The sequence below is a fragment of the Larus michahellis genome, chromosome 2 (assembly GCF_964199755.1).
Source record: "Larus michahellis chromosome 2, bLarMic1.1, whole genome shotgun sequence".
NCBI lineage: Eukaryota > Metazoa > Chordata > Aves > Charadriiformes > Laridae > Larus > Larus michahellis.
Window position 1 is genome coordinate 4190766 of NC_133897.1, and position 23760 is coordinate 4214525.

General features: G+C 40.7%; 1 protein-coding gene across 2 annotated transcripts; it reads left to right on the forward strand.

Annotated features, from left to right (window-relative positions):
• Positions 1 to 568: 568 nt before the first annotated feature.
• Positions 569 to 23044, forward strand: SEC22C (SEC22 homolog C, vesicle trafficking protein). 2 transcript variants are annotated; one of them, XM_074573973.1, is made up of 8 exons: positions 569 to 643; positions 6065 to 6118; positions 7111 to 7320; positions 9504 to 9667; positions 11570 to 11752; positions 17005 to 17123; positions 17722 to 17787; positions 19593 to 23044. In XM_074573973.1, exons 3-8 carry the CDS (start codon positions 7139 to 7141, stop codon positions 19791 to 19793), a joined length of 915 nt encoding a protein of 304 aa, XP_074430074.1. In that variant the 5' UTR covers positions 569 to 643; positions 6065 to 6118; positions 7111 to 7138; the 3' UTR covers positions 19794 to 23044. The 2 variants fall into 2 exon arrangements, with proteins under 2 accessions (XP_074430074.1, XP_074430073.1); XM_074573972.1 differs by having other exon boundaries at positions 573 to 643; positions 6065 to 6162.
• The last annotated feature ends 716 nt before the right edge of the window (positions 23045 to 23760 follow it).

Consider the following 23760-nt stretch of genomic DNA (forward strand, 5'->3'; position numbering starts at 1 on the left):
TTCTCTAGGCTGAACACCCCCAGTTCCCTCAGCCGCTCCTCGTAAGACTTGTGCTCCAGACCCCTCACCAGCTCCGTTGCCCTTCTCTGGTCACACTCCAGCACCTCAATGTCTTTCTTGTAGTGAGGGGCCCAAAACTGGACACAGCGCTTGAGGTGGGGCCTCACCAGTGCCAAGTACAGGGAGACCATCACTGCCCTAGTCCTACTCATGCTATTTCTCATAATTATTCCTATCTCACTGCCCTGCCCCTGCCAACGTGCCTGGGGTCAATCCCGTGCCCAGACCTGACCCTGTGTGACCACCTGCTGCGGGTGGCCTGTGGGGGCTGAAGGCTGCGACCCCGGCCCGGCGCTGAGGGAAGCCCGGGGGAACCGCCACATTCTCGCGACCGGGCTCCAGCCACCACCGGCGGCCCAAGCTCATCCCGCCGCTGCTTCCCGCGGTGTCCCCACCTCCCCCCGTGCCGTGGGTGTGTAACGGGGCCGGGGCTCCCCTCCGGCCTTTGCACCGGCCTCCCCCGTCCCGGCGTGCCCCGCGCGGCGGACGCTCTCCCCGCCGTCTCTGTGGGCGGAAGCGGGTGGGGTGTGTTGTCGTGCCGCCGCCGTTGCCGTGCGGCGGGAGAGGCCTGGGGCCGTGGCAGGTGAGCGGCGGAGGGGTTCCGGGGCTGGGGGGAAGCCTTCTCCTTCCCTTCCTCCTCCTCCGTCCACTTCTGGGTCCCCGGGGACGGGGCTGAGCCGTGCCGCCCCGGGGGTGTGTGTGGTGCTTGAGGGAGTGTGAGGGGAGGGATGGGCCCTGAGGCGGGGAGCCGGGCTGAGCAGGGGTAGTGTGAGGGTGTGCGTTCCTCTGGCAGGTTTGGGGTGCTTGAGAGGGGTGTGGGGAGGCGATGAGGGGATTGGGGTTTGGAGGGATGTGGGGATGGGATGAGCAGGAGTGGTGCATCTGTTGGGTTGGGGATTCTGTCCTATGGAGGTAGGATCTGGGGGTTCCTTGGAGTGCTTGAGGGGTGTCAGGGGACTTGAGACTCTGAGCAGGGCTTGGGTTTGGCTAGGGATGTCTTGAGGTGAGCTGGGATAACGTGTCGGTCTCTTCTCCCAAGTAACGGGTTGTAGGACAAGAGGAAACATACTCAGGTTGTGCCAGGGGAGGTTTAGGTTGGATATTAGGAAAAATTTCTTTACCGAAAGGGTTGTCAAGCATTGGAACAGGCTGCCCAGGGAAGTGGTTGAGTCACCATCCCTGGAGGTATGTAAAAGAGGTGTTGAGGTGGTGCTGAGGGACGTGGTTTAGTGGTGGTTTTGGCAGTGATAGGTTAACGGTTGGACTTGGTGATCTTAAAGGTCTTCTCCAACCTAAATGGTTCTGTGTGAGGATTTGGGACCTGTGGAATTGGAGTAAGACTTGGGGGTGTCTAGGGTGCTTGAGGGGTGTTTGGGGAGACATGTCAGTATGAGAGTGCCCTCATGTGGGGGTGGCTTTCAGGGTGCCAAGAGTTTCAGGATATCTGGGTTTATTGAGGAGTGAGAGATGAATAAAGGTTAGGTAAGTGTAAAAAGGCCAGTGGAACAGGATGGGTTGTTAATTAAGTGGACTGGTGAAGCTCTGGAGGTGAGCTGGTAGGCTCTTAGGAGGCTTCAAGGTGCAGATTGGTGGATGTGGGTACATACTGGGGAGCAGATAAGGTGTCTGATGTTTCTGAGAGATTAATGTATGGGGAGAGCTTCAGAGCCTTCCAGAGTTGTGTCAGTGTGGTTTGGGCAAGGGTTAGGAGGATTCTCCTTTGAGGCAGCGCAGTTAATGGGGTTTGAGTTTTGTGTAATACGTGTTATTTATGGTAATTCATAGGAGTATGTGTGAACAAGTTTGTGGTGGTAAGGTTTTTCTACGTGCTTCCTTTTGGGGATAAGAAAAAATTCTCTAGGGTTTATAGGAGCCTGAAGGCTCTTGATATCCATAAATCCTGTTTTAAAAGTTGAGATAACATCATGCTTTCAAATTGTTTTTATTGACTGCTAAATCGGGAGAGTGGCTCTCGTGCTGTAGGGCTGTGATATCAGTAGCTTGGTCAGCACTGCTGTGAGCATTGAGGGAGAGCAGCTGGGAAGAAATACAGGTGGGAATGGATACAGTTACTGTGGCCTTAGAAGATGAGAAATTTAACAGCATTTCAGATTTGCCTTTTTATATATGTGAGAAGAGGATAAAAGCCATCTTGTGATCCTGCAGAGAAGTAGTAACTCTCCCTCATAAACCATGTCTCAGTTCCTTTTCTCTTCTTGTTGGTTGAGAGTGAAACCAGCACTTGAGCTGGAGCTCTATTAAATGTTTTGTGTTTGATTGAGTCAACCTGAATCTCTTTTATATCCTGGCATCACACCTGTATCAGTCTGTGACTCCCTCTGAAACTGACCCACCTGAGGAAAGTTGCATGAGGTGCAGTAGTTATAATCATGTATCAAGCTATCATGTGTCCAGAAAACCTCACAGACTGCTTCAGGAGCCTCCTGGACTATGGTAACATCCACTAAAGCTTTCTGCTCTTCCTTCAGTAGGAAGATCAGAACTTGAAGAAATGGTTGGGTGTCGTTGGGTTTGAAACTGTCCCATGTGCCACCTCTAGAAAGAAGGGAGATGTGACTCTGAACAGCGAGAGAAGACAAATGCTTGAGAGTAGGACAGTCCTTGTTAGTGTTATGCCATTCTTAGAAGGAAACTTCTGCTTTTGTTGCTTAGATAAAATAATTTTTTGAATCATTTCTTTTAAAATAATTCCCTCCGTGAACTATGCATTAGCTTTCAGACCCTTTTGAGTAGATTGTTTTCTAAGTACAGGAACTACAGTACTCCTAATAAGGTAGGAGTTTGCCTGGCATTTGGAGAAGTGTGGCGCTTGAGAATTGGGTCTAATCTTCTTATTTGAAGGAGCTTGCGTAACAGTACAGTAAAGTATAAGAGGTCTGATTAAGGCTGCCTTAATAATCCCTGTGTAGTTACTGGAGAGAGTTGGCCGCTACTAGGGTAGTGAGGGATGTGCTTCAGAAACTTCAGTTGCCTACTGCGGGAATACCCTGAAAAGTCTTGTTTGTTATAAGACTGGTAAATATGTACTGTTAATGTGAGTCTGACACCGAACAGTTTTCTTCTGAAGTGTTGTTAGACGTGCAGGTGTTTCAAAGAATGAAAAAAACAAGCTTTGTTTCCTTCAGTCATAAATTATAACTTATTCTTCTGAAACAATTGCTTGAAATATTTCTTAAGGTCTTGCCTGCTTTGTGCCAGTGAAATAGCTGGGCTGACATGATGCTGTTAATTTTGAATAGTGAAAGATTTGATATCTGCTTAATCAAAAGACAAAAGTACATTGTCAAAGTTCGGGACTTAAGTTCAAAGGTCTGCCACGTAAAGTCCGGTGCAGATACTTTGGGCTGCTAATCATATGTAAATAAAAAGAGACTGGAGAGGGAAAGGGTACGTCGATCTGAAATAGTAAGATCATAGATTCACTTGGTCCATGTACCCTTGATCAGTCCAATAAGTTGTGATAGTATGTGTTCGCTTACAGGTGACGTGGCAAGATTGGTTTGCAAATAATTGAACTTTTGAGGGAGGTGACATAGTAACTGTTATTTGCCACAGGCACTGAGCGCCTTCCAATGTGCAAGTAACAAGAGGCTTGTGAAAAAGGACGAGGAAAACCCAAAGCCTCGTTGAGGTGCAGTGCCAGGGTAGGTAGGCTGGAGGAACGTGGAAAAGGAAAGGAGAGGGCTCGATGTGTCTGAGTGGTTGGTGCGTGGTGATAGGAGTTACACAAAAGATAGGCAAACTAGTTGCATGAATTTATTTTCAGGCTTTGCCCTCTTCCCTGAGGTCATGTTGACTCTCGCCTCTTTTAGTGTCACCTGTGCTACGTTTCAAATAAATCCCTTAATTAAAAAAAAAAACTTGTATTTTTTTTTTTTAACACATAAGTCTTTAGAGAGTACTGTGCTCAAATCTCACATGTTTTTCTCTTTTGGGGAGTAGGGTGTTACCTATGCAAACCTTCCTTTAGACCGTGTAAATGGGAGCTCTATAAGAAGCAGAACCAGTGAACACATTTCTAGTTGTTTTGCCCTGAGGTTGCGCTCACCTGCTCTCTGTTAAATTTGAGTCACTGCATCAGCCTTTCTCTCTGTGGGGGATGTGCCTTTCCTTTTTACACGTTTGCCTATTTTCACAAAACCAAAAGGCACGCAAGAGATCTGTTCCACTTGCACCTACAGCTTGGTTATGTGAGCCTCATTTCCTTAAGTGGCAAAACTAATCAATCCTTTTGGATGAATACAGCAGCGATAGTCTGGTAGTACATTACAGCAGGTGTATTCTGCAAGGAAGGAGCATTGACTCATTTCTCCAGTGAAGTCTGGCATTTAATCTGGAAGTCTGCCTGATGGTGACTGATTCCAGATCTTTCACAGAAGAAGAGAGAATCCCTCTAGTGGGCAGCTGATATTTAGGGAGAGCCTTACCCTCTGAAGCATGATGGTTTGTATGTCTTGGAAAGTTCTATACATTTATATGTGTATTAACTATAGGTGATGTTAACGCTAGGGATGAATATATATATTGTGTGTGTATATATATATATATATATATAAAAAACTATTTATCCTAATCTTAAACTCTTGCTGTTAGTGGCATAGTGAGTTGAATAATTTCATAGGCTAGACACATTTTAGCAAATGTCTTTGGTTTCCAGGTTTGGTGTCTTTCCATTTTCCTGGTCATCTTCTGACTGTTTCTGAAATGTAAATGAGAGTGTTCAATGCCTCTGCAGTGTTTGTCAAGTGGGGTATTTTGGACTTATACTTCATCAGCATTACCGACCATTGACCATAAAACTCTGCTGTTTGGAGCAGAGTTAAGCAGCATACTTAAAAGTTGACTGTGTTAAAGTTAATATTTCTGAGTTGGCAATTTTCTATTTAGTTTTCATTTCACTTTTATGTTAAAGTTTAAGCAGCTTTCTGCTTAAGCAGCTGTTTTTTTCATGGCCACTAGCACAACACATTGAAGACTGATGAGGTGTTTCAAGTTGATGTGTAATAATCCTGATTATTATTGAAATTGGCTTTGATGCATGCTGAAATGAAGTTAGTGAGCTTAGTTTGATTTTACAACTCAAATGACTACTGGAGAAGAACTGTGAGAGGTAGAGTGGGGAAAAAAACCCCATCTAATTCTTCGTTAATCTCCATTTTAAAAGTTCAAAATAACACTTCTCAAGTGATGTGTGATCTTCTGTAGTTTTAATTTCCTTTTCTAAGGAAACAAGTTATGTGCAATTATGGTTTCTGAAAATTGTTAGTTGCTTTTATATGCTGGCAAATTGCAACCACCTTTGACACAGGGGTAGTTACTACAAGTTATGTTGAAATGATTCCTGTGGAGCAGAAGCGAGACTCTCCTAGTGCTGCTTGTAGTAAGAACCCAACCTTTATTAGATGTTAGAGCAGCTCTGGAGGCGAGAGAGTTTATGAATGCCTGAACTAGGAGAGACTTTGCTCTCTTACCTTCTTAGACAGGAGAAACACTTGATGATGAGACACATGTTTCAAAGAAACTTTGAGCATCATAATGAATTGTTTGATACAGGGCTGTTTAAGGCAGTCATTCCCTCTATCAAAAGTTTGAGGTCATAATCTGATGTTTTTTTCCCCCGTAATGATTCATTTATGTAGTCTGCTTGAAGCAGAGTAAATGCATTTTTTTCTTTTTTTTTTTTTCTCTTTACTTGTCTGTGATAATCAAAGTCTGCTGATGTAGAGCTGCTCTTTTACAGGAAGCTAGGATAACTTAAAAACAGTGATTGGGGCATCAGAAATATTTTGCATATCATCTCATAGTGTCTTTGAATGCATCTAGAAATTGATATATTGGATAAGAAAATTAATTGTTTTCCTTTAGGCAAAATACTTTCTAGGATATGTTTACCCACTGCATGGAAGAGCTTACATTGTAAATATGTATGTGCATATAGATCATTAGTTAGTTTTCTAAAAAGTTCATTATGGTTATCTTTCAGAGATTATGTGAGCTGCCGCATTAGTCTTCTAACATCTTGGACTGAATACTCATGGTATGTCTGAAGGACAGATCTCTTGTGTGTTCTGAATGTACCAGGTAAATCCCAATAATAACTTTTCATGGGAGATTGTGACCTGTTAAAGAGTAAGAAGTTGAGAGGGCAACTTTTGTTCTCTATTTAGTCCTAGTTGATTCTCTACAAAGACCCTGATGGGCTGTAGCCTAAAATTTATTTTTGTATTTGTGTGTTATACTAGAAAATCAGATAACTGCAACACTAATGCAGCCATTTGTTGTTTGTAGTTGTCTGTATATCCAGTACTTAAAGCAAGAAAGCTGGAGAGGGACTCTTTATCAGGGAGTGTAGCGATAGGATGAGGGGTAATGGTTTTAAACTGAAAGAGGAAAGGTTAAAGTGAAAGAGGGGAGATTTACATTAGGTATTAGGAAGAAATTCTTCCCTGTGAGGGTGGTGAGACACTGGCCCAGGTTCTCCAGAGAAGCTGTGGATGCCCCATCCCTGGAAGTGTTCAAGGCCAGGTTAGATGAGGCTTTGGGCAACCTGGTCTGGTGGGAGGTGTCCCTGCCCATGGCTGGGGGGTTGGAATTAGATGGTCTTTAAGGTCCCTTCCAACTCTAACCATTCTATAGTTCTATGATATTTGGGATATTGGTGAAGATGCAGCGTGTCAGTGGGAGTTAGCTGGTTTCCATAAATACCTTCAAGAACTTTAATCGGCATTTCTGATGCTTGAGGTAAAGCAGAAAGAGGGCAAATACTGATGTTTTTCAGGTAGATAATTCCCCTGTCAAATCCCCAGCATCACCTTTCTGTTTGAGAGAGGCAAAAAATGGACATAGCTGTGACCTTCGAGAACAGTTTGATTGCCTTTCAGTGGCAATGGTGTTACACAAAGTACTGTTCAGTAGCAGCGGTGAATAAACTCTTATCTTGACTTATTTCTGGCTAGCATATTGGATTGTAAGTAACTAATATCAAATCTGTTAATGTGCCATTAACCTAATTTAATATTTCATGGTCAGGTTGTCCTCATGAGTACTCCAGTGGAGAATGTCCATGATCTTCTTTGCCTGTGTGGTGCGGGTGAGGGATGGACTTCCCCTCTCAGCCTCCACAGATTTTCATTTCAACCGGGACTTTCTGGAATGCAGAAAGAGATTAAAAGCATTATCCTCAATTCTGGCGCAGTATCCAAGTCGAGGCACGGCAAAAGGACGTGACCTTAGCATACAGTAAGTCCCTGCTTTTATTTGTTTGGTTTTTTTACTTTAATTTTTGAAATGGTTGTTCTGGGGATTAGTTGAATTTTAAGGATTGGGTATGTTCTATAGTGCTTTACTCCAACCTGAAATCCTACCATGCACGTCTAGATTGTAACCTTTGAGAAGTACTTTGAAACCTTATTTCTCAGCAGCAGAGCCACACCGTTCAGTAAGCATAAGTTAAGAATTACTTATTTTGTTATTTTTTGTAGCGAGTGCTTTCTGCTTGATGGGCAATACTTGTTACTATTAGCAATTGGAGTATCTTGGACTTCTACAAATACCTTCTGAGATGGCATTCTGGTGCCTAGGAATTACGTAGTTTAGTCTAAACCCTTTTCTTCAGTGACTGCCAAGTCTTGCTGATGCCTTCTCTCAGGCCCCTGTGCTTCTGATTCTGGCTCGCACAGAACTGCCCTGTCTCCCTCCTACGTGCTGCCCACTCCATTTTCTGAATACCAGCAGGGTTCAAGTCTCTACAAGCTCTGGCTGACGGGTGTGTCTTGAGGAGGCCTGAAGCAATAGCCTGTATGGAGGAATTATAAATCTTTGCTTTTATTTATTGGAGAAAGGATCTACTAGTCTTTATTTCTACAAATTAAGGCTTCATTCAGAGATGACAAATTTTCATTTATTATTGATTTTAATTCTGTTCTAAAAATGCGTTTTAGCTCGTGATTGCATTTCTGGTTAGCAAATGTAAGAAAGCTTTAAAGTGACCCTGAGCTAAAAAAATAAGTATTGCTTTTAGGGGGAGTGATTGGAGAAAGAAGATACATGAACTTACACTGAATCAATTGGAAGAGCTGAGATTAGCATTTTAATTCCTTTTCCCTCAAAGTGAACTTGTGCCCTTTAATGCTAACGTGTTCTGCTGCTTTTAATCTTCTGTAGTCTCTGCAGAAGTAGTTATGCGTCTGGCTCTGAAATGAGAAGAGTGCAAACAGATCCGTGGCAAAAAGGCTATAAATTATTGACAACTGTGAAAGGTAGTTCTACACAGGCATGGTGTTGATGCTCAGCTGTGAGCTAGGGACAAAAGGAATTTCAGAAACATAACCAGCGCAACTAGGCTGTAATGGAGCTGATCAAAACCATAAATCCCAAATACATAGTACAACGAATAAATAAAAATGTGAGAAAATAGAAACCACAAGTATTTCTGTATGAGAGGGATGAAATATATAAATAGTAGAAAAGAGAGACAATTGAGAGAGTAATCGTTCATCTTCAAAACTTTCTTTTTATACTGGAATATTGCTAACAAACAGCTAACCTATAAGGGAGAATTTCCTCAGTCTTTCAGAGATAATTACAATCTGTAATTATGGTGGGGGTTGTGGAGGTTTAGCCATCTACACGATGAGTGCTGACATCTGAACTGGATGCCTTGAATCCCGTCTTATTTAATGAAGCCTAGTCGAGAGTGAATTATTTCATCCTTCAGTATCCGCCTACATTTTGGTCAGATGAATCCCATATTAAGTTTCCTAGAAGGTTTTTGTGTCATCTGTAAGTGGAAGCTTATGCATAGGTATAGCTTCAGCGTTAGAGGGACCCTTTTGGAGTAGAGTTTTTATTGTGCTGTTTCTGCTACAAATTAATCGTTAATTGTTACAGATGCTCTAGCAGTAACAGTGTTTGACTGTCTTGGCTGGTGCAAGTTAACAGGTATCTCTTGCTGTTAATATGAAGTTGTCATATTCAAGGGGAGCAAGGAATGCATCTGCTTGATTCCTTTGCACAAGCTTGCTTGTTTCTGCTTTTGTTTGTGGAAAGCCACTGTGTTTTCTTTCAAAATCTTCTTGCCTGGGATATTTGCTTGCCGTCTCTTTTCTTATTAACAAGATTTAAAGCCAGACAGGGAAAATAACATCCTCAGTTTTTACTGATGTAGCAGTTTCATAAAAATCTATATTGTGATGTTTAGTATGCTAAGGCGTACTCGATGAGTTACGGAAAAGCTTTAGAGCTACAGGGGCTGCAGGACTATTTCAGCAGCGCGAACGATACAGTTTTTGCAGTCTGCTCTTTCAGCGCAGTCTGTGCATTTTGTTTGTTTTGACAGAAAGCACAGTTTACTTCCCAATGTTCAGCGTGACTCTTCTACCTTTTATTGTTGATCTTACCATTATTTTTTTTTTCTATTTCAGTTTCCTTTCTTCTGGGGATATTGCCTGCATGGCGATCTGTTCCAGCAATTACTCAACCATCATGGCGTTTTGCTTCCTGGAAGAGCTTCAATGGGAATTTGCTGCTTCCTATGATACAACAAGCATCAGTTTAGCTTCCAGACCGTACGCTTTTCTTGAATTTGGTTTGTAACTTTGTTCTATAATAGTAAGAATTCTTTGCTACTTTTATGATGTTAAACATTGTCTCCTGGCCAAAGCCTGATCATAAAAACGGATCTGTGTGTGCCTTTACATGCATCTGTAGGAGGAGGGGGAGATCTTGTAACTGCATTAAACAATCAGATTATTGGTTTTGCAGTTCCTGAGAGTCCCTGTAATAGATGAGCAAAATGGTGCGGTGATTAATAAACAGATACAGAAGAAAACAAAATCCACATCTCAAACATTTTCTGTCTTAATTAAAAAAAATCTGACAAGAAGAGACAGATGGGTACAGGAAAGAAGGAAGACAGAATAGATTATTATGGGCAGCTTTACTTCTGGCATGACTTAGATTCATATAATACTTCAGAATCATGCCTAGTGTTTCTTTTTTAACCTGATTTAAATGCTTTTTTTGCCAAGTAGCAGCTGCTTTACTGAACCTCACACCTTTGAAAAACACAATTCCCTTGCAGTGAGAAACTCGCTTCTAGGAAAGGATAAGATATTGCAGTAAGTTAGCACATTTCTGTCCAGATTTCGGTAATGGTGTTAAGCTCATGCTTAAAAGATTGAGAAATCCACATATTAGCATATATAAAGTATATTGTACAGCCATGTTGTATTTTGAGTGTATTCCCTGAGGGCACGTTCCAGGTACGATGTAATTTTATGCTGAGTTCCAAATTACTCCTTTTTTTTAACTTGAGTAGGAATTGGGGAATTTCTAGCCTCTTTTAATTGCATAAGACTCTTTTTAAAGAAAAAAATGCCTTTTTTTTTTTTCTCTTCATTTTTAATATCATACTGTGTTTTGTTACTGAGTCTACTTAATGTTGCTGTGTGGGCGTTTAGGTTTTTTTAATTTTTCCTGTGTTTGGATCTAAGATGTACTTGATGCGTAAGATCTTAGCCTTTTGCCTGGTAGTTACACGTAATTATAGCAGGCTGACTTAAGGTAAATACAGGATTTTTCACTAAGGAATGCTTACGGAACTGTGTATTCTAGCACAGCATGAAGTCCTCCTGTGTGGTCTCAAAACTCATGCTTAAGCTATTACATATATATCATATCCAGTAGCCGCTGTGGTCAACATATGCAAGTCTTCTAGCATAACAATATATTAAGGATATGGGTTTTTCTTATAGGATATCTTATCTACATAAATGTTTCTGCATTTTATTTCCCTAAGCATTTGAAACAGCTTGAATCTTCCAGTTTCTTTGCACAATTAAATAGCAAGTAGCAGTATCCACGGTGAGGTACTTCAGCTCTGGAGGTGTGAGCAACAACATTCTCTACTTGGTCTCAGTGCAACTCCTGTCAAACCAGCAGCCACGTTTGTGGAAAGGGATTTGCTTGCAAATGGAATTAAATTTAAAGTGTGAGAGATGAAGCAAGGGTGATCTGTACATAGATCTGTGGCTTAGACGTTGGTGCAATCACTGTGGAATTGCCTCTGCCAGTCAGAGTTGCTTCATGACTTAAATATATGTTGAATTAATTTGTCTCTTTGCTGGAGAAACCTAATCCTTGACATTGTTAAAACACAATGCGGAATCGTTTCTCATGGCAGTACATGGGTAGTTTGAGAGATGTGTCACATCCACCCTGGAATATGAACAACGCTTGTTTTCAGTCCACGGGCAGGCAGGATGTTGAGATTTAAAGTCTTCAGAAGGGAGAGGGTGTGATATAAAATACCTAGGAGAGGTGTTTTTGTTCCCTAACCAGCGGTGGAATTTTATACCTGAAACTAATAAGAAAAGAAATGAAGGGAGAAATGAAAAACAATAAAAAAAGCATGTCGTGATCTGATTAGTAATTACCTAAAGCACTTAACTTGCAGAGCTAATTGAAGCATGTTTATATATTGTTTCAGATAACATTATTCAGAAAGTGAAATGCCGTTTTAACTCTGTGAGTCGCTCTCAAATGAAGGCCAACTGGGAGAAGGTTAAGGAGGAGCTGAAGTTCCGGCCCCCGGTTCAGCTGAAACTAGAGGATACGGAGCTGATGAATGGGATGACTAACGGCAGGCATGCAGGCGTTCATGTGGAGGTTGGTAAGTTACTGCTACGCGCAGGTGACAGCAGATTTCTTCAACCTAACTTTGCAAATGACAGAAAAACATCTGACAGCAGTGGTTCCTTTGGCACTGAGAAATATATATAGCACGTATGAAACCCAAGAAAACAGATTGCCTTTCTATCATAGTAAACAACACGTGGTCTTTGGATTATAGCAGGTATGCATCAGAGCCTCTAAGGACTCGTGGTAGTGTCTCTTTAAAGCTTTAGATCAGCTGCTCTATATGGACAATTGATTGTAACTGGACTTGGCGTTTTCCATGTTAAATTAATTCTCCTGCTTTTGTAGTAGTTGTTTGTTAAATTTTCTATGACAAAAGAAGCTCCCCTAATTAATCGCTTTTTGCAAACTCTAATAGAATAGACATAATTACAGTCTCAATGAGTTGCTTCAGCCTTGAGAAGAGAAGAACATGAACTGAAGGTAAAACTCATTCCCAGACTGTCCATCTTGGATTGTTCTTCCCTCTTTGCTTTCTCCTTTTTCCTTATTCTTTAAAATTTAATGCATTTGACTAAAATTCTGAAAGAGGGTATGTATATCTGTATAAATAACTCATAGAGGCTTGACAAGAGATCTTTTTGTAAGGAATACTGACATTTTGCCTGTTTCTAGAAGTACTAACATCTACTTATTGTAAAATTGGCATCTACTTGTTTGTGTTTCAGTTGCGTACTCAAAGGTCCTGCCTACTTCCTCTACGAAGTGAAATGCTTTTAATCCAATTAGCATGGCGGTTTAAATGCAGCTGGAGTGCCATGAACTTGTATTTCCTCTATTTTTGTTGTTGTTCTTGGCTTATGAAACACTAATAAAATTGAGTTCCAGAGGCTCAGTCTTATTGTTTCTGATGGATGAGCTGGAATCTAAGGTGACAGAGGTATTTTAAGTTAAATATAGAAGGGGCAGTGTCCAGGAGGAAGAAAAAACAGAATTGAAAACATTGTATTTGCCAGTCAGATTTGTGAGTACTCCTCAGAACTGTGCTTGAAGGTTAAATATTTTCATAATGTGACAGGGATTAGAAATTCTTTGCGCTAGTATGAACACTTTCAGTGCCAGTAAACATTTGCAAGCTAGTTTGTGTCCACAGATCAGAAATGCATTTTCAGTTCCCCCATATTGTTAATTGCTTGCTTTTACTTTCCATCTGGCTTTGTATTTCTGGCTGTTCTCTCTGGTCTAACCCAAATACTCTTACAGATCGTTCTGCCTTTATTTTAAGGATCATGTTTATGATCATCTGTTTCCCTCAGCTGGAGTCAGCTTTCCTGGCTTATGTCTCTCTCACCTCTCATCATTACCTACCAGCTGAATCTAACTTTAGCTCTGTGGATAGTGTTTGTTCCCATATTAATGTTACTGATATGATGGCTCTGCTATACTTCTTGAGCTGAAGCGTTGTCATTGCAGGAGAGCAGAATTTAATTGTGTCTGCGTTCTAGAGTGAAGATAGGTTGATCAATGGATTGATCAAAACATCAGCTTCCTTATGTGGTTGTAGCTGGTCCCTGTCTTCTTTTGAACTGTGTGATCACGTCCCCTAGTTCTTCATTTTAGTGTGAAAGAAGGCGGTGTCTGAAAAGTCAGGGCAGTTTTGTCCTTGTTAGTATATGTAGGAACAAGAGCTTTTCCCCCCTCTTTTTTTATTTTTTTATTCTTTCTTCTATTTGTTCCTTCCTTCGTTAGCTAAACCCAATTCTTGCTAGAAAGACACTAGCATTGTATCCTTGATCACCGTCTACACAATCTCAGCTGTTGATGCAAAAGCCTCACCTGGTCCCTCAATAATGGGCACAACCGATAAAGCTCTGAAGGATGGTGGGGTGTGTATACAGAAGAAATGTGATGTGTAAGTAGCTTTCTGTGAAGAGTTTTCACATCAGAATGGGCTCTATGAAGTAGAAGAACAACTTGTGCTATTCGTTTAGTAAGCATGCTGTTAAATTATGCAGCATTGCGCTCCCCTTGATGAATGTTCTTAGTCTTTTGTAGGCACACAGGGAGTCCTTCACAGAGTCCTTTTTAAGGTGTTTTTTGAAGACGTCTCACATCTCTGCCTTTTGTGTGCTCGGATTTTATTTTAAAATGTTTGAATCTGATTTTATTTTTCACCCCTTGTGCTGTCTTTATCTGGAGCTTTGAGTATGTGACTCATTGTCAAACCCTTGTTGTGCTATGCCTTGAAGAGACAGAATGGAGCGTGGTGCAGGCATTCATGTCAGTCCCCGGTTAAATTGCCAGAGGCCTGTGCTCAGAAAATCTTTTATAGGCAGAAGTTTCAATTTCTTCATTGTGTGAGGGTGTTTTCACAGAATTGTTCTGTACATGTTGAAACCTGGAGGTGCGTTTTTGCTCGGTGCTAGATAATCCACAGTGCCTAGAGCATCATCTGCATGGATCTGGTACTCTGAAGTGCACAACTTTTCTACTTGAAGAGTCAAATCAGTTTGAATCCCAATTAACATTTAATTGTGTTTATGCAAAGTTGTGCTGTCTTGGACTAAGAGTGCTTGTACTCTCTTGTTCCCTAATTTAATGTAATAACAAGTTCTAGTATGAAATTCTGTTTATAAAAATAGGATTGAATTCACACAAGAAAATGTAATATTTTTTCCTAGCAGTACCCATCTGACTTGTTCTGCGCAATTTTAGTTTGGGAATTAAACTTCAGAATGATGTAGCAGAAATAAAGCTCCACCGTGAACAATTTAAAGATCAGTTTTCACCGACTATAAACCCTGAGCAACTGAATATTGTTAATCACTCCTGCATCCGTGACAGCAATTCTTTTTATCCTACTGGACAAAAAGAAAAAAAAAAAAACCACAAAAAAACCCAAAACAAACCGAAAACTTTTACATAATATTCCACACCTGCAGAAGCGATATATTGAGATTTGCATTGTTCTTCCCTGGGGACTGGAAATTTTTGGCATGTATAGCTTGCAAGATCCTGTAGAATGAATGACACTTGTGCTTGATAATTTTTCTTTGTTTGGGGGCCACTGTGTGCCTCTGAAGTGTAAACCTTAGAAACTGAGCAAGAAGAAACCGTAGTTTTTACTAGGAGATTTCCATGAGGGAGATACACAGCTGAACACTATTTAATTTATCAAAAATAATAGGAAACAATATTCAGCTCAGTGAATGAACAAATGTGCTGGTACAGCTTCTGTTCAGTGCACTGTTTGGACCTTAAATTTCACTGCATAGCAAAAAAACAAAATTGCCTTTGAATGATAGGGTTACTTGCACCATTTATTTACATAAACATGTGTATGACGATAATATGCGGTAATGGCTACATAACGTGGCATATATCAAATGGAATTAATACAGTTCCTTTTGCAGCTGCTTTGGAGATGAAATTAGGGATGTATGAATGCATGCCATACAAATTAATTACATAGACACTTATTAAAGATACTTTATATTGCTATAACAATTTGGCACCAAACTTGTTTTACATCCATCTATCAAAATCTCTCTTGAAGGAGAAGACACAAGAGTTTCCCTATTTTAAACCATGCAGTACTCCGGTATTTAAGCTGTTACGGTGTTTCATCTGTCACTGAAATGAAGGCAGAGATGATGTCATAGAATCATAGAACGTGTTGAGTTGGAAGGGACCTTTAAAGGTCATGTAGTCCAACCCCCCTGCAGTGAGCAGGGACATCTTTAGCTAGATCAGGTTGCTCAGAGCCTCATCAAGCCAGGCTTCTCCAGGCATGGGGCCTCCACCACCTCTCCGGGCAACCTGTTCCAGTGTCTCACCACCCTCATCGTAAAGAACTTCTTCCTAATGTCTAGTCTAAACCTACGCTGCTCTAGTTTAAAACCATTGCCCCTCGTCCTATTGCTACATACCCTTGTAAACAGCCCCTCCCCAGCTTTCTTATAGGCCCCAAGAGGGCCTCTTGTAGGCTGTGTTGCTTAGTTTATGTGCAGCAGTCAGGAGCTGGCTATGACTGGGCAGAAGATCCTGAGAGCTGGGGAGACTTCTTGAGGGCTCATTCGTTCTTTCCTGTATCTTACGGGTGCTGGTGCAGGGGAAGATCTGAATTTGGTATCTGAGCTGCAATTTATCCTTCTTATTGACAGTGTTCTACTTGTGGTGATCCAAGGGCAGGGATGAAATGTAGGTGAGTATCTAGGTGTGGTATGTGTTGTTGGGCTGGCTAGTATAGCTAGGGGGAAAAAATAGGTGAGCTTTTGGACAACCAAAACCCTGAATGGCAGATTCCAAAGTTTAATATGCATTTATTATAATTGCTTTGACCTTAATTAGGTGTGTATCAATTAGATCGTGCTGAAGAAATGGTATTTGGTGGTGTGGGCGTTAAGTACTAGTACTGGAGAAAGTGAGAAAGGAAGGAGAGAGGTGATTCGTTACCTGTGAAACGTGGGCAGGTCGGGAGAAAGGGAATTGTAATGCTCTGTAAAATGTGTCTCAAAGTCCAAGAACTCTAGCATTCCGTTTAATTCCTAGGCCCCAGTTTTGACTTATGTCTTGTCCAGAGGTAAGAGCAGCAGTTCTGTGGCAGGCGTTTCCCCGCTGTGGCTGGGTAGTATCATCTTGACAACTCCTACAACAACTATTCTATCAGCAGAACATCAAAGTCCTTGGCTCTTACAGTTGTGTTCTGACAACTGCTCGATTAGGGCACCAAGTGCTGTATGGAAACTATGCAGGTGAAACTAAATTGCTTTATACCAGACTGAACCCTCAAACTGTCAGTGGGAAGAAATATGGAATTACTAGTTGGGGAAGAGATCAATTGCTGTCTTGCTTTTACGGGTGTCAGAAATCTAAGCTCTTTCCCAGACCTTTGGGTGCTTAAAACCCCTAGCTTTTCTACTGACTGGTGAAGAGTGCGAAGTATGCTAATCCGCTGTAATGAAGAGCTGAAAAATACTTACCTGCACCATAACAGAAGACATGAGTGCCAAATAGCTCAAGAAAAAATTCTGTTGCGTAATCTGTTTTAAAAAAAATACTCTGGGGCTCTTGCTGATTTCTAGATGTCTGAAGAACTAAACAGTGTAATGCAACCAAAAAAAGTTTTTTCTATTCACAATTGGTCTTCTCTGGAGCAAGCATGAAAGGTTTTGAAAATGTTTAAAACCCCCATAAGCTGATTTGAGTCATTTTAAGTTAGACGATTCAAAGGAATAGTGCTAACTTTCACTACGGTCTTTTTTTTTTTTTTTTTTTTTTTTTTAGTCCCTACTTACAGAATGCAGCCTGTGACTCCCCTGGGGATTCTGTCGCTTGTTCTGAACATCATGTGTGGAGCTTTGAATCTCATTCGAGGAGTTCACCTGGCAGAGTATTCATTTCAGGTAACCCTGATTGAATTGGAACCTGCAAATGAGTCAAAGGGAGAGAGCTATTTGGGTAACCGGATTAAGGATGGCTGTTCTGCTTCTCGGCAGGGCATACATCTTTCCACAAGAAGTGTCTTGTTTCTCCAGGGAATGTACAATTGATTGCTCACCTGCTAGACCTCATGTGTTTTGTTGTATACAGTAGCACATTGCGTTTTATTCTTTTCTAGGGAGGTTAAAATTTTGAGAAATATTTCAGTCTTGCCAGGCTGGCTGGATTATTATTTTTTTTTTCCCCATTCTTCTATTTTGTTCTAGATGGTTTTGTGTAAATTTTTCTGAAACAAGTGTGAAAGAGTAAACAACTTTTAAAAAGCAAAATAAAAGAAAAAAAAGTGTCCTGATTGTATGGTGGCACAGTTTTACTTAGCAGGAATTGTCACATAAGCCTCAGTTCTTGGTATCTTGTTCAATGATATTGATCTTGCTGTTTAACGCTGTTACAGTCAATCAACATAAACTAGGATGAAATACAGCATTCTGAAATATCAAGTAGTACTTGCTAAAAACTGTAGCTGACGTAGTTGTTTGTCACTTCTTTTAATCCAAACAGGAGGACGATGAAGGAATTGGAAATGTGATAGCTTTTTTACTTCCTTTTCTAGCCTGTATTTTTCAGGTATGTTAACTGTAAATAAAATGCTTTCTGATTGTTTTTATATTATAATGTATAAGACAAAATAATTTGCAACTAAGCAGAGGAACAGTTAGATTTTCAGTATCCTACCTAGGTGGTTCCATTGAAGTATTCCGGTGAAGGGGGACAAATACAGCGAAAGGTACAATCTGACCCTTGGAAATTGCCGTTGCAAGCTTTTTCAGTGCTTTCATGTTTTGACACAGTCAAATGGAGCCGAGTGTGATAAACAAGTGCTAGCCCAAAGATGGTTTAGTTTCCCAAAGGGGTAGACTCCATGGCTTTCTGACAATGGCAGACTTAGCGATGGGCTTTTGTAGCATAGCTACCTTGAAATACCACACAAATATAGGATAGCAACATTATTTTAAAGTGTCCTAATTTACATTAAACGTTACTTTTAATTCTTGACAAATGTGGTTCCTGACTTCCTTAGATGTTTGTTGTTTTTTTTTTCCTAATGGATTATTTTCTCTGACTTCCTTTTGCAGAAGAGTTTGAATGAGGAAAATATATGCTCCAGATGGGTTCTTCTTGAAAGGTTCCTTAAATGCTTAAAACATTTAAGGCACTAACGTTAAAACCACTAAAACAGTGGCCCACAACTTGAGGGCAATATGTTGTTTGCAAAATCTTCAATTTCTAGTCTATCCTTGCAGGAAGCTGCTGTAGTTGGGTTACTAATTGACAGAAGGAGTAACATAACGCCTACAGTGTATTCATTGCTGAGTACTGTTGCGTTTGGCTAATGGTTTGGGGACCACTATCTGAAGACTTCTATTTATCTGTGGTATTTAAAACTTGCGGAGGGGCTATTTATTGTATCATAGTAGATCCAATTTAGTGTCTTTCAGCCTTCTTACACCTCTGCTCATGGCAGAGCTTTAAGATGGAGATATTCATTTGCATCTGAATACTTGGTGCAAGTCATTCTTCACAAAGAAGGGCTCTGTCTTGCTTTTTTCCAGTTAGTACCTGAAGCTAGAGAAGCTAAATAAAGAAGAGTTCTCTCTTATCCTTTTGATCTATAGCAGTCATCTTCACAAAATGGCTGTGCATAAATTGAGCTCAAATGTGAAGTGCTTTCTCCATGCTTATTTTCTACTTGTGTCATCAGAACAGTTGGAAACTGTGACCTTAAGTGAGAAAGCATGATCTGTTACTGTCTGAGTTAAAAAAGTAACTCTTCTGCCAGCACTTTGTGAGTTTTTAGTTTTCTCCTGTAAGGGCTGTTGCTCTTCACACATCGTTAGCAAATGGGTTCCACCTGTTCTTCAGTTTAAAAAGAAGAGGCGCCCAAAAACCCTCAGCTAAACTTGTTAACAGAAATGATGGTCTTTCTACCAAGTCAAGTCTAGAGAATGAAGCCCTTATCCCAAAAAACCAAATACGGCAGAAGCAGATTTGGGTTTGCTGTTATCCTGCTTCTGAGCCTTTGTGTTGCAAAAATTGCTCAGATTTTGGGCTCCTTGTAATCCAGGCTGAGACAGGCAGGAGGGATGCCAGTTGTGCCGACAGACTTCTTTCGAAGTCTCTTGGCTACCTATGCGTATGTCCGTAGGTGCACCTATGCGTAGCCAGCAGGGTCTGGATTGAGGCCACCACTCCGGCTTTTCCTGGAGGACCTTTCAACATAGGAATTGAAGGGAAGCTTTGAGCTTCTTAGCGATCACTGTAATGGCAGGCACATCCAAGTGACATGGATATGCCAGCAATTCTCAGCTGTGTCCTTTGTCTGCATGTACACAGTTTAATGCTAACGCTGTCTCTCTCTGGTCCTTTTGTAGTGTTACTTGTACCTCTTCTACAGCTCGGCAAGGAAGGTGAAGACATTTGTACTCTTTTCCTCTGTTTGTTTATGCAACATTTACTTGTACGGATTACGGAACCTCTGGCAAATAGCCTTTCACATAGGAGTGGCATCTCTTTCTTCTTATCAGATACTGACGAGGCAACTGATGGAGAAACAGCCTGATTGCGGAGTATGAAAAAGACTTTGGGTTTGCTACTCTATTTTTACAACTTTTTTTTTTTTTTTTGTTGGTATTAAACTGGCCAAAAATAGCTTGGAGTATTTTTAAAGATTCGTGACAATGGTTATTGCAAGGAGGATGTTTCAAAGCAACTTGAAATAAAGTAAGATACTGTAATTGTGTCAAACATACAGTGAGGAATGTATTTAACATGGCATGTGGTAATTGTGCATGGTAGATCTTGTCTGGTGTCATCATCAGGTGGAGGCTCTCTTACCGTAAACAGGCTTTTACTCCTTCACTAATACCATCTAGGCAGCATTTTGCCATGTGTCTTACTGGCTTTGTAACAGTTTGGCAGGTCAATGTCTTGCCCTGCCAATGCTTCTGAAAATATTAAAACTGTATAGTAAAGTGAAGATACAAGTGGTGGGTAACATTTTTGTCTATAGAATTTGTGAAGCGTTAAGATTCTTGTTAAATGTAAGTAAAGGAGTTTGCCATAATTAGATCAGTTCAGTATCGGTGGGGAAAAATTGTTAGGAGGAGCTTCAGGGTAGTTTGTCTAGGTTTTGAAGGAAAGGAAGAGGCTGTGGCTTTCTTAAAAACCATAAAGGCTATAAATATCTCCTGGCTAAACAGCGCATTGTAGTTAAGTATGTGCTTATTGGTTAATTGCAAATATGCTTGGGGCAGCATAAAATAAGCCAAGTGAATACAAGTGATCTTTCAGCTCAAGTGGCCTTTATTTCCTTGGTTAAGGTCACTCTTAGTATAAGGGTAATTCCACGTTCGCTTGGTCTGTACGGATAATAAATCTTTCAAGCCTACTTATGACAGGCCACTGACTCCTTCACCTTTTTTAAAAAAAAAAAAAAGTGTAGCTGGTGAGTAGAAAGCCATTTCCAGTAATGGAAAGCAAGAGCAGGTTCTCTTTATTACATAAAACGCCTTTAGTTGATGGTGTTGAGTTCTTACACTAAGAGGAATTTATGAGTGTGCACTTTCGAATATAGTACTTAAGAGCTGAAATTCGTAACCTCTGCTGCACAGGGTATTCTTATATGTAATTACTGAGGTGCAGATGGGCATTTTAGAACAGGCTGTCTGTTTGGAAAAAAAAAATAAAATGCATAGCATTTTGATGCAGCTGTCCTTGAAGCGCTGTAGAGATTCAAGCTGAGAAGAAGTGGAGAACTGTAAGTGTGTTATTGAGGAAATATGGTCCTGGATTTTCTTTTATTCTTTTTCTTAGGAAAGTGTTTTCTTCTCGCCCCACTTCTTCCACCAGACATCTCTTTCGCCAAAGATGTATTTTCCTCTCTCATAGTCTCTACCTCTAGTGGTTGCAAAGAGATTAACGTGATGCGGAGTTGTCATCCTGAGATTGCAGAAACGCTTCACAAAATTATTTTCTTGCATCTCAGTGAATTTTCCTGAAATCTCCTCTTGCAAACACGAGTATCAGTGGACTATTAGATGAGAAACCTGTGGTGCTGTACCTTGGAAGCGTTTCTGTGATGCAGCTGACTGCAACCACGGCATCGATAGGCAGCCCACTACAACCTGAGCGGTTTCTAGGACAGCAAGAGATTTGGTGCCAGAGCTTTTTCTAGTAGTAAAATATAGGTATTTCTTTTCCATCCCATATTAGCCCATTTACTGCAACAGTAACGTAACGAAATCCTTTAAACTGTGTGGAATAGACTAGTAGGAATGATGGAGGAATATTTTAGGCAGGCAGTTGAGAAAACAGCTAGAGCTGTCTGCCATAAGAGAATGCTTTTCTGTTATAAGGGAGTGTTTGTCTGTCATCACCCCAGTATGTAAGAGAAATGAAGCCAGAATTCAACCACTGTCCTTAAGACACCCAGATGAACCTACGGACGTGGGGGTTTTAGTACTGACGAGCTTTAATTTCCCTGCTGTTCAGTCCCAGTTTTACTTGGCGATATGACCCAACTCCCAGCTCCTACCCTTTTAGCCTCCATCAGGCTGAAGAATCCAAAAGAGCATTCCTATTTCTCCGGAGGCTCGGCTAAAGCTCGCCTGCTATAGCTTAAGGCACGCAGAGCATTTACAGCGGGGGCATAGGGCCAGCGAACCATTGTCTGCTTTTTATTCCTCATCCTTGTATTGAGCTGACTGGAAGAAACTGTAATGTTCCTGATGCTTCCCGAGCATCTGCCTCTTTGCTTTATCATAAAACAAATCCGTCCCCCTGCCAGGGGATGTTAGCAACAGCTCTGCAGTAAGAGTGGTAGAACAAGGTGTTTAGATGGCTTGGGTAATGAACATAATTGGAGTGGTTAAAGATTAAATTGAGCTTTTATTTAATATTTTCTTTTTCTTGAAAATGTTTCAGGAAAATCAGACAGAACCAGTTGGTTCAGTTCTGCCTTCGTTTAAATTTTTTTGTGGGTTAGGTGGAGGATGCAACCACATCTTTTCTACTCAATGACCAAAGCTCTGGTTTGCTGTTAATCCCTTTGCAACCTTTTTTTTTTTTTTTTCCCCTGTAATATGTGTAAACCGTATTAAGGAATCTACACGGAGTAATACATGTGTGTTAGAATCTGTGCACTTTCTAGGTTTGGATTGTGATTCAGGGATGAGGCAGAGCATCCATAGTTTGACCTTATTTTACCTTTATTTTCTCCCCCTTTTTTTTACTGTTAGCATTTTGAATGACTCCTGTGTCTGTTCAGTATTTGTACGGTTAAATTTTTTTCTTCTGGTGAAACAGCAAGAGGAATAGAATAGTTTACATTGATCTCAGTGCTTTAAGATATAATAAAAAAGAATGACTTGCAGTTGGAGTACATGAAATCTGGCTCATAACGTGGGATTATGCCTGTGTTGAATCAAATCCCCAAACAGGAATCCATCCCTTTTTGTTCGACTTCAAACTGTTTAATGTAGTCTGAATTGCATCTCCTTAATTCTGTCAGTTTTCAAGATAAGTCTTCTGGAATCTCTTCTCCTCACCCAGCAGCTCAGCAAAAGAAAATTGGCAAAGAATAGACTTCATTAATTTAAAGATTTGCAGTGCTTAGTCACTTTATGAAGCTGATCATTTTCTGTGGTGGGTTTTTCTTTTTAATTTCCTTTCTCCCAAAGACCTATTAAGTTTGTAGAAGGTGGGCTGGTACCTTTTTAGACATTTTTGCACTGTATTAATAATTGAACCTGTGTAAATGTGTATAAAATCATTTTGCATGTATATGTATATATGTACATATATCTAATAAATGGCTTTTTTGTAATGGTTGTCTTCATTTATAGTTGTGAAATAGCTGATTATATTAGAAACAAGGTAGATTACTCATTTCATTTTTGTGTGAATCTTTAGTGTTTCATGTGGCAGTGTTCAAAGTGTTTCAAGAATAAGCTCAGTTCTGCTCTTTAACAAATAGCTTCAAAATCCGAGTGATTCTAAATGCTGCCGTAGTGCCTGCTGGATTGTATGTGGACTCTTCCAGAAATATCTGTGTGAGCTCAGGGTGGCTTTCTCAGAGGGAATGTGCTCTCTGGTACCTGATCTCCCTGGGTGCACACTGCCTCTTTTTGTTCAGGGGGATTTAGGTAGGATTTTTATTCAGTCATCTACACACTAAAGGGTGACTGATTCATCAGCTGAACTATATAAATATATTTATAAATATGCATAGAGAAACTTGCTTATCCAAGCAACAGATTGCGGTAGGCTGTGATATCATCTCTTTCTGGCTTTAACAGTCTTGCTCTTTACTTTCAGAAACCGCGTTGTAGAGACTCTTCCTGCAGAACTTGCATTTTGAAGTGCTGAAGTATGTGAAGTAAGATATAACACAGTCCCGTAGGTCCTTTTCCAGCTGCCTGGCAGTGAGCAACGGAGATTTTGCAGATTGCTGTTAGGTTTGTCAGCCTCGTTTCTTAATGGAACGAGGCCTAGTAGTTAGTCCTACCAGTCAGTCCCTGCTAAAAGCTTGTGGATTTTCTT

What these genes read in the sequence shown, in the direction of transcription:
- SEC22C (XM_074573973.1), top strand. Translation starts at nt 7,139, where the DNA reads ATGTCCATGATCTTCTTTGCCTGTGTGGTGCGGGTGAGGGATGGACTT. An exon ending in GGACGTGACCTTAGCATACA is followed by an intron (nt 7,321 to 9,503) that starts GTAAGTCCCTGC and finishes TTTCTATTTCAG; the next exon opens with TTTCCTTTCTTCTGGGGATA. An exon ending in GTACGCTTTTCTTGAATTTG is followed by an intron (nt 9,668 to 11,569) that starts GTTTGTAACTTT and finishes ATATTGTTTCAG; the next exon opens with ATAACATTATTCAGAAAGTG.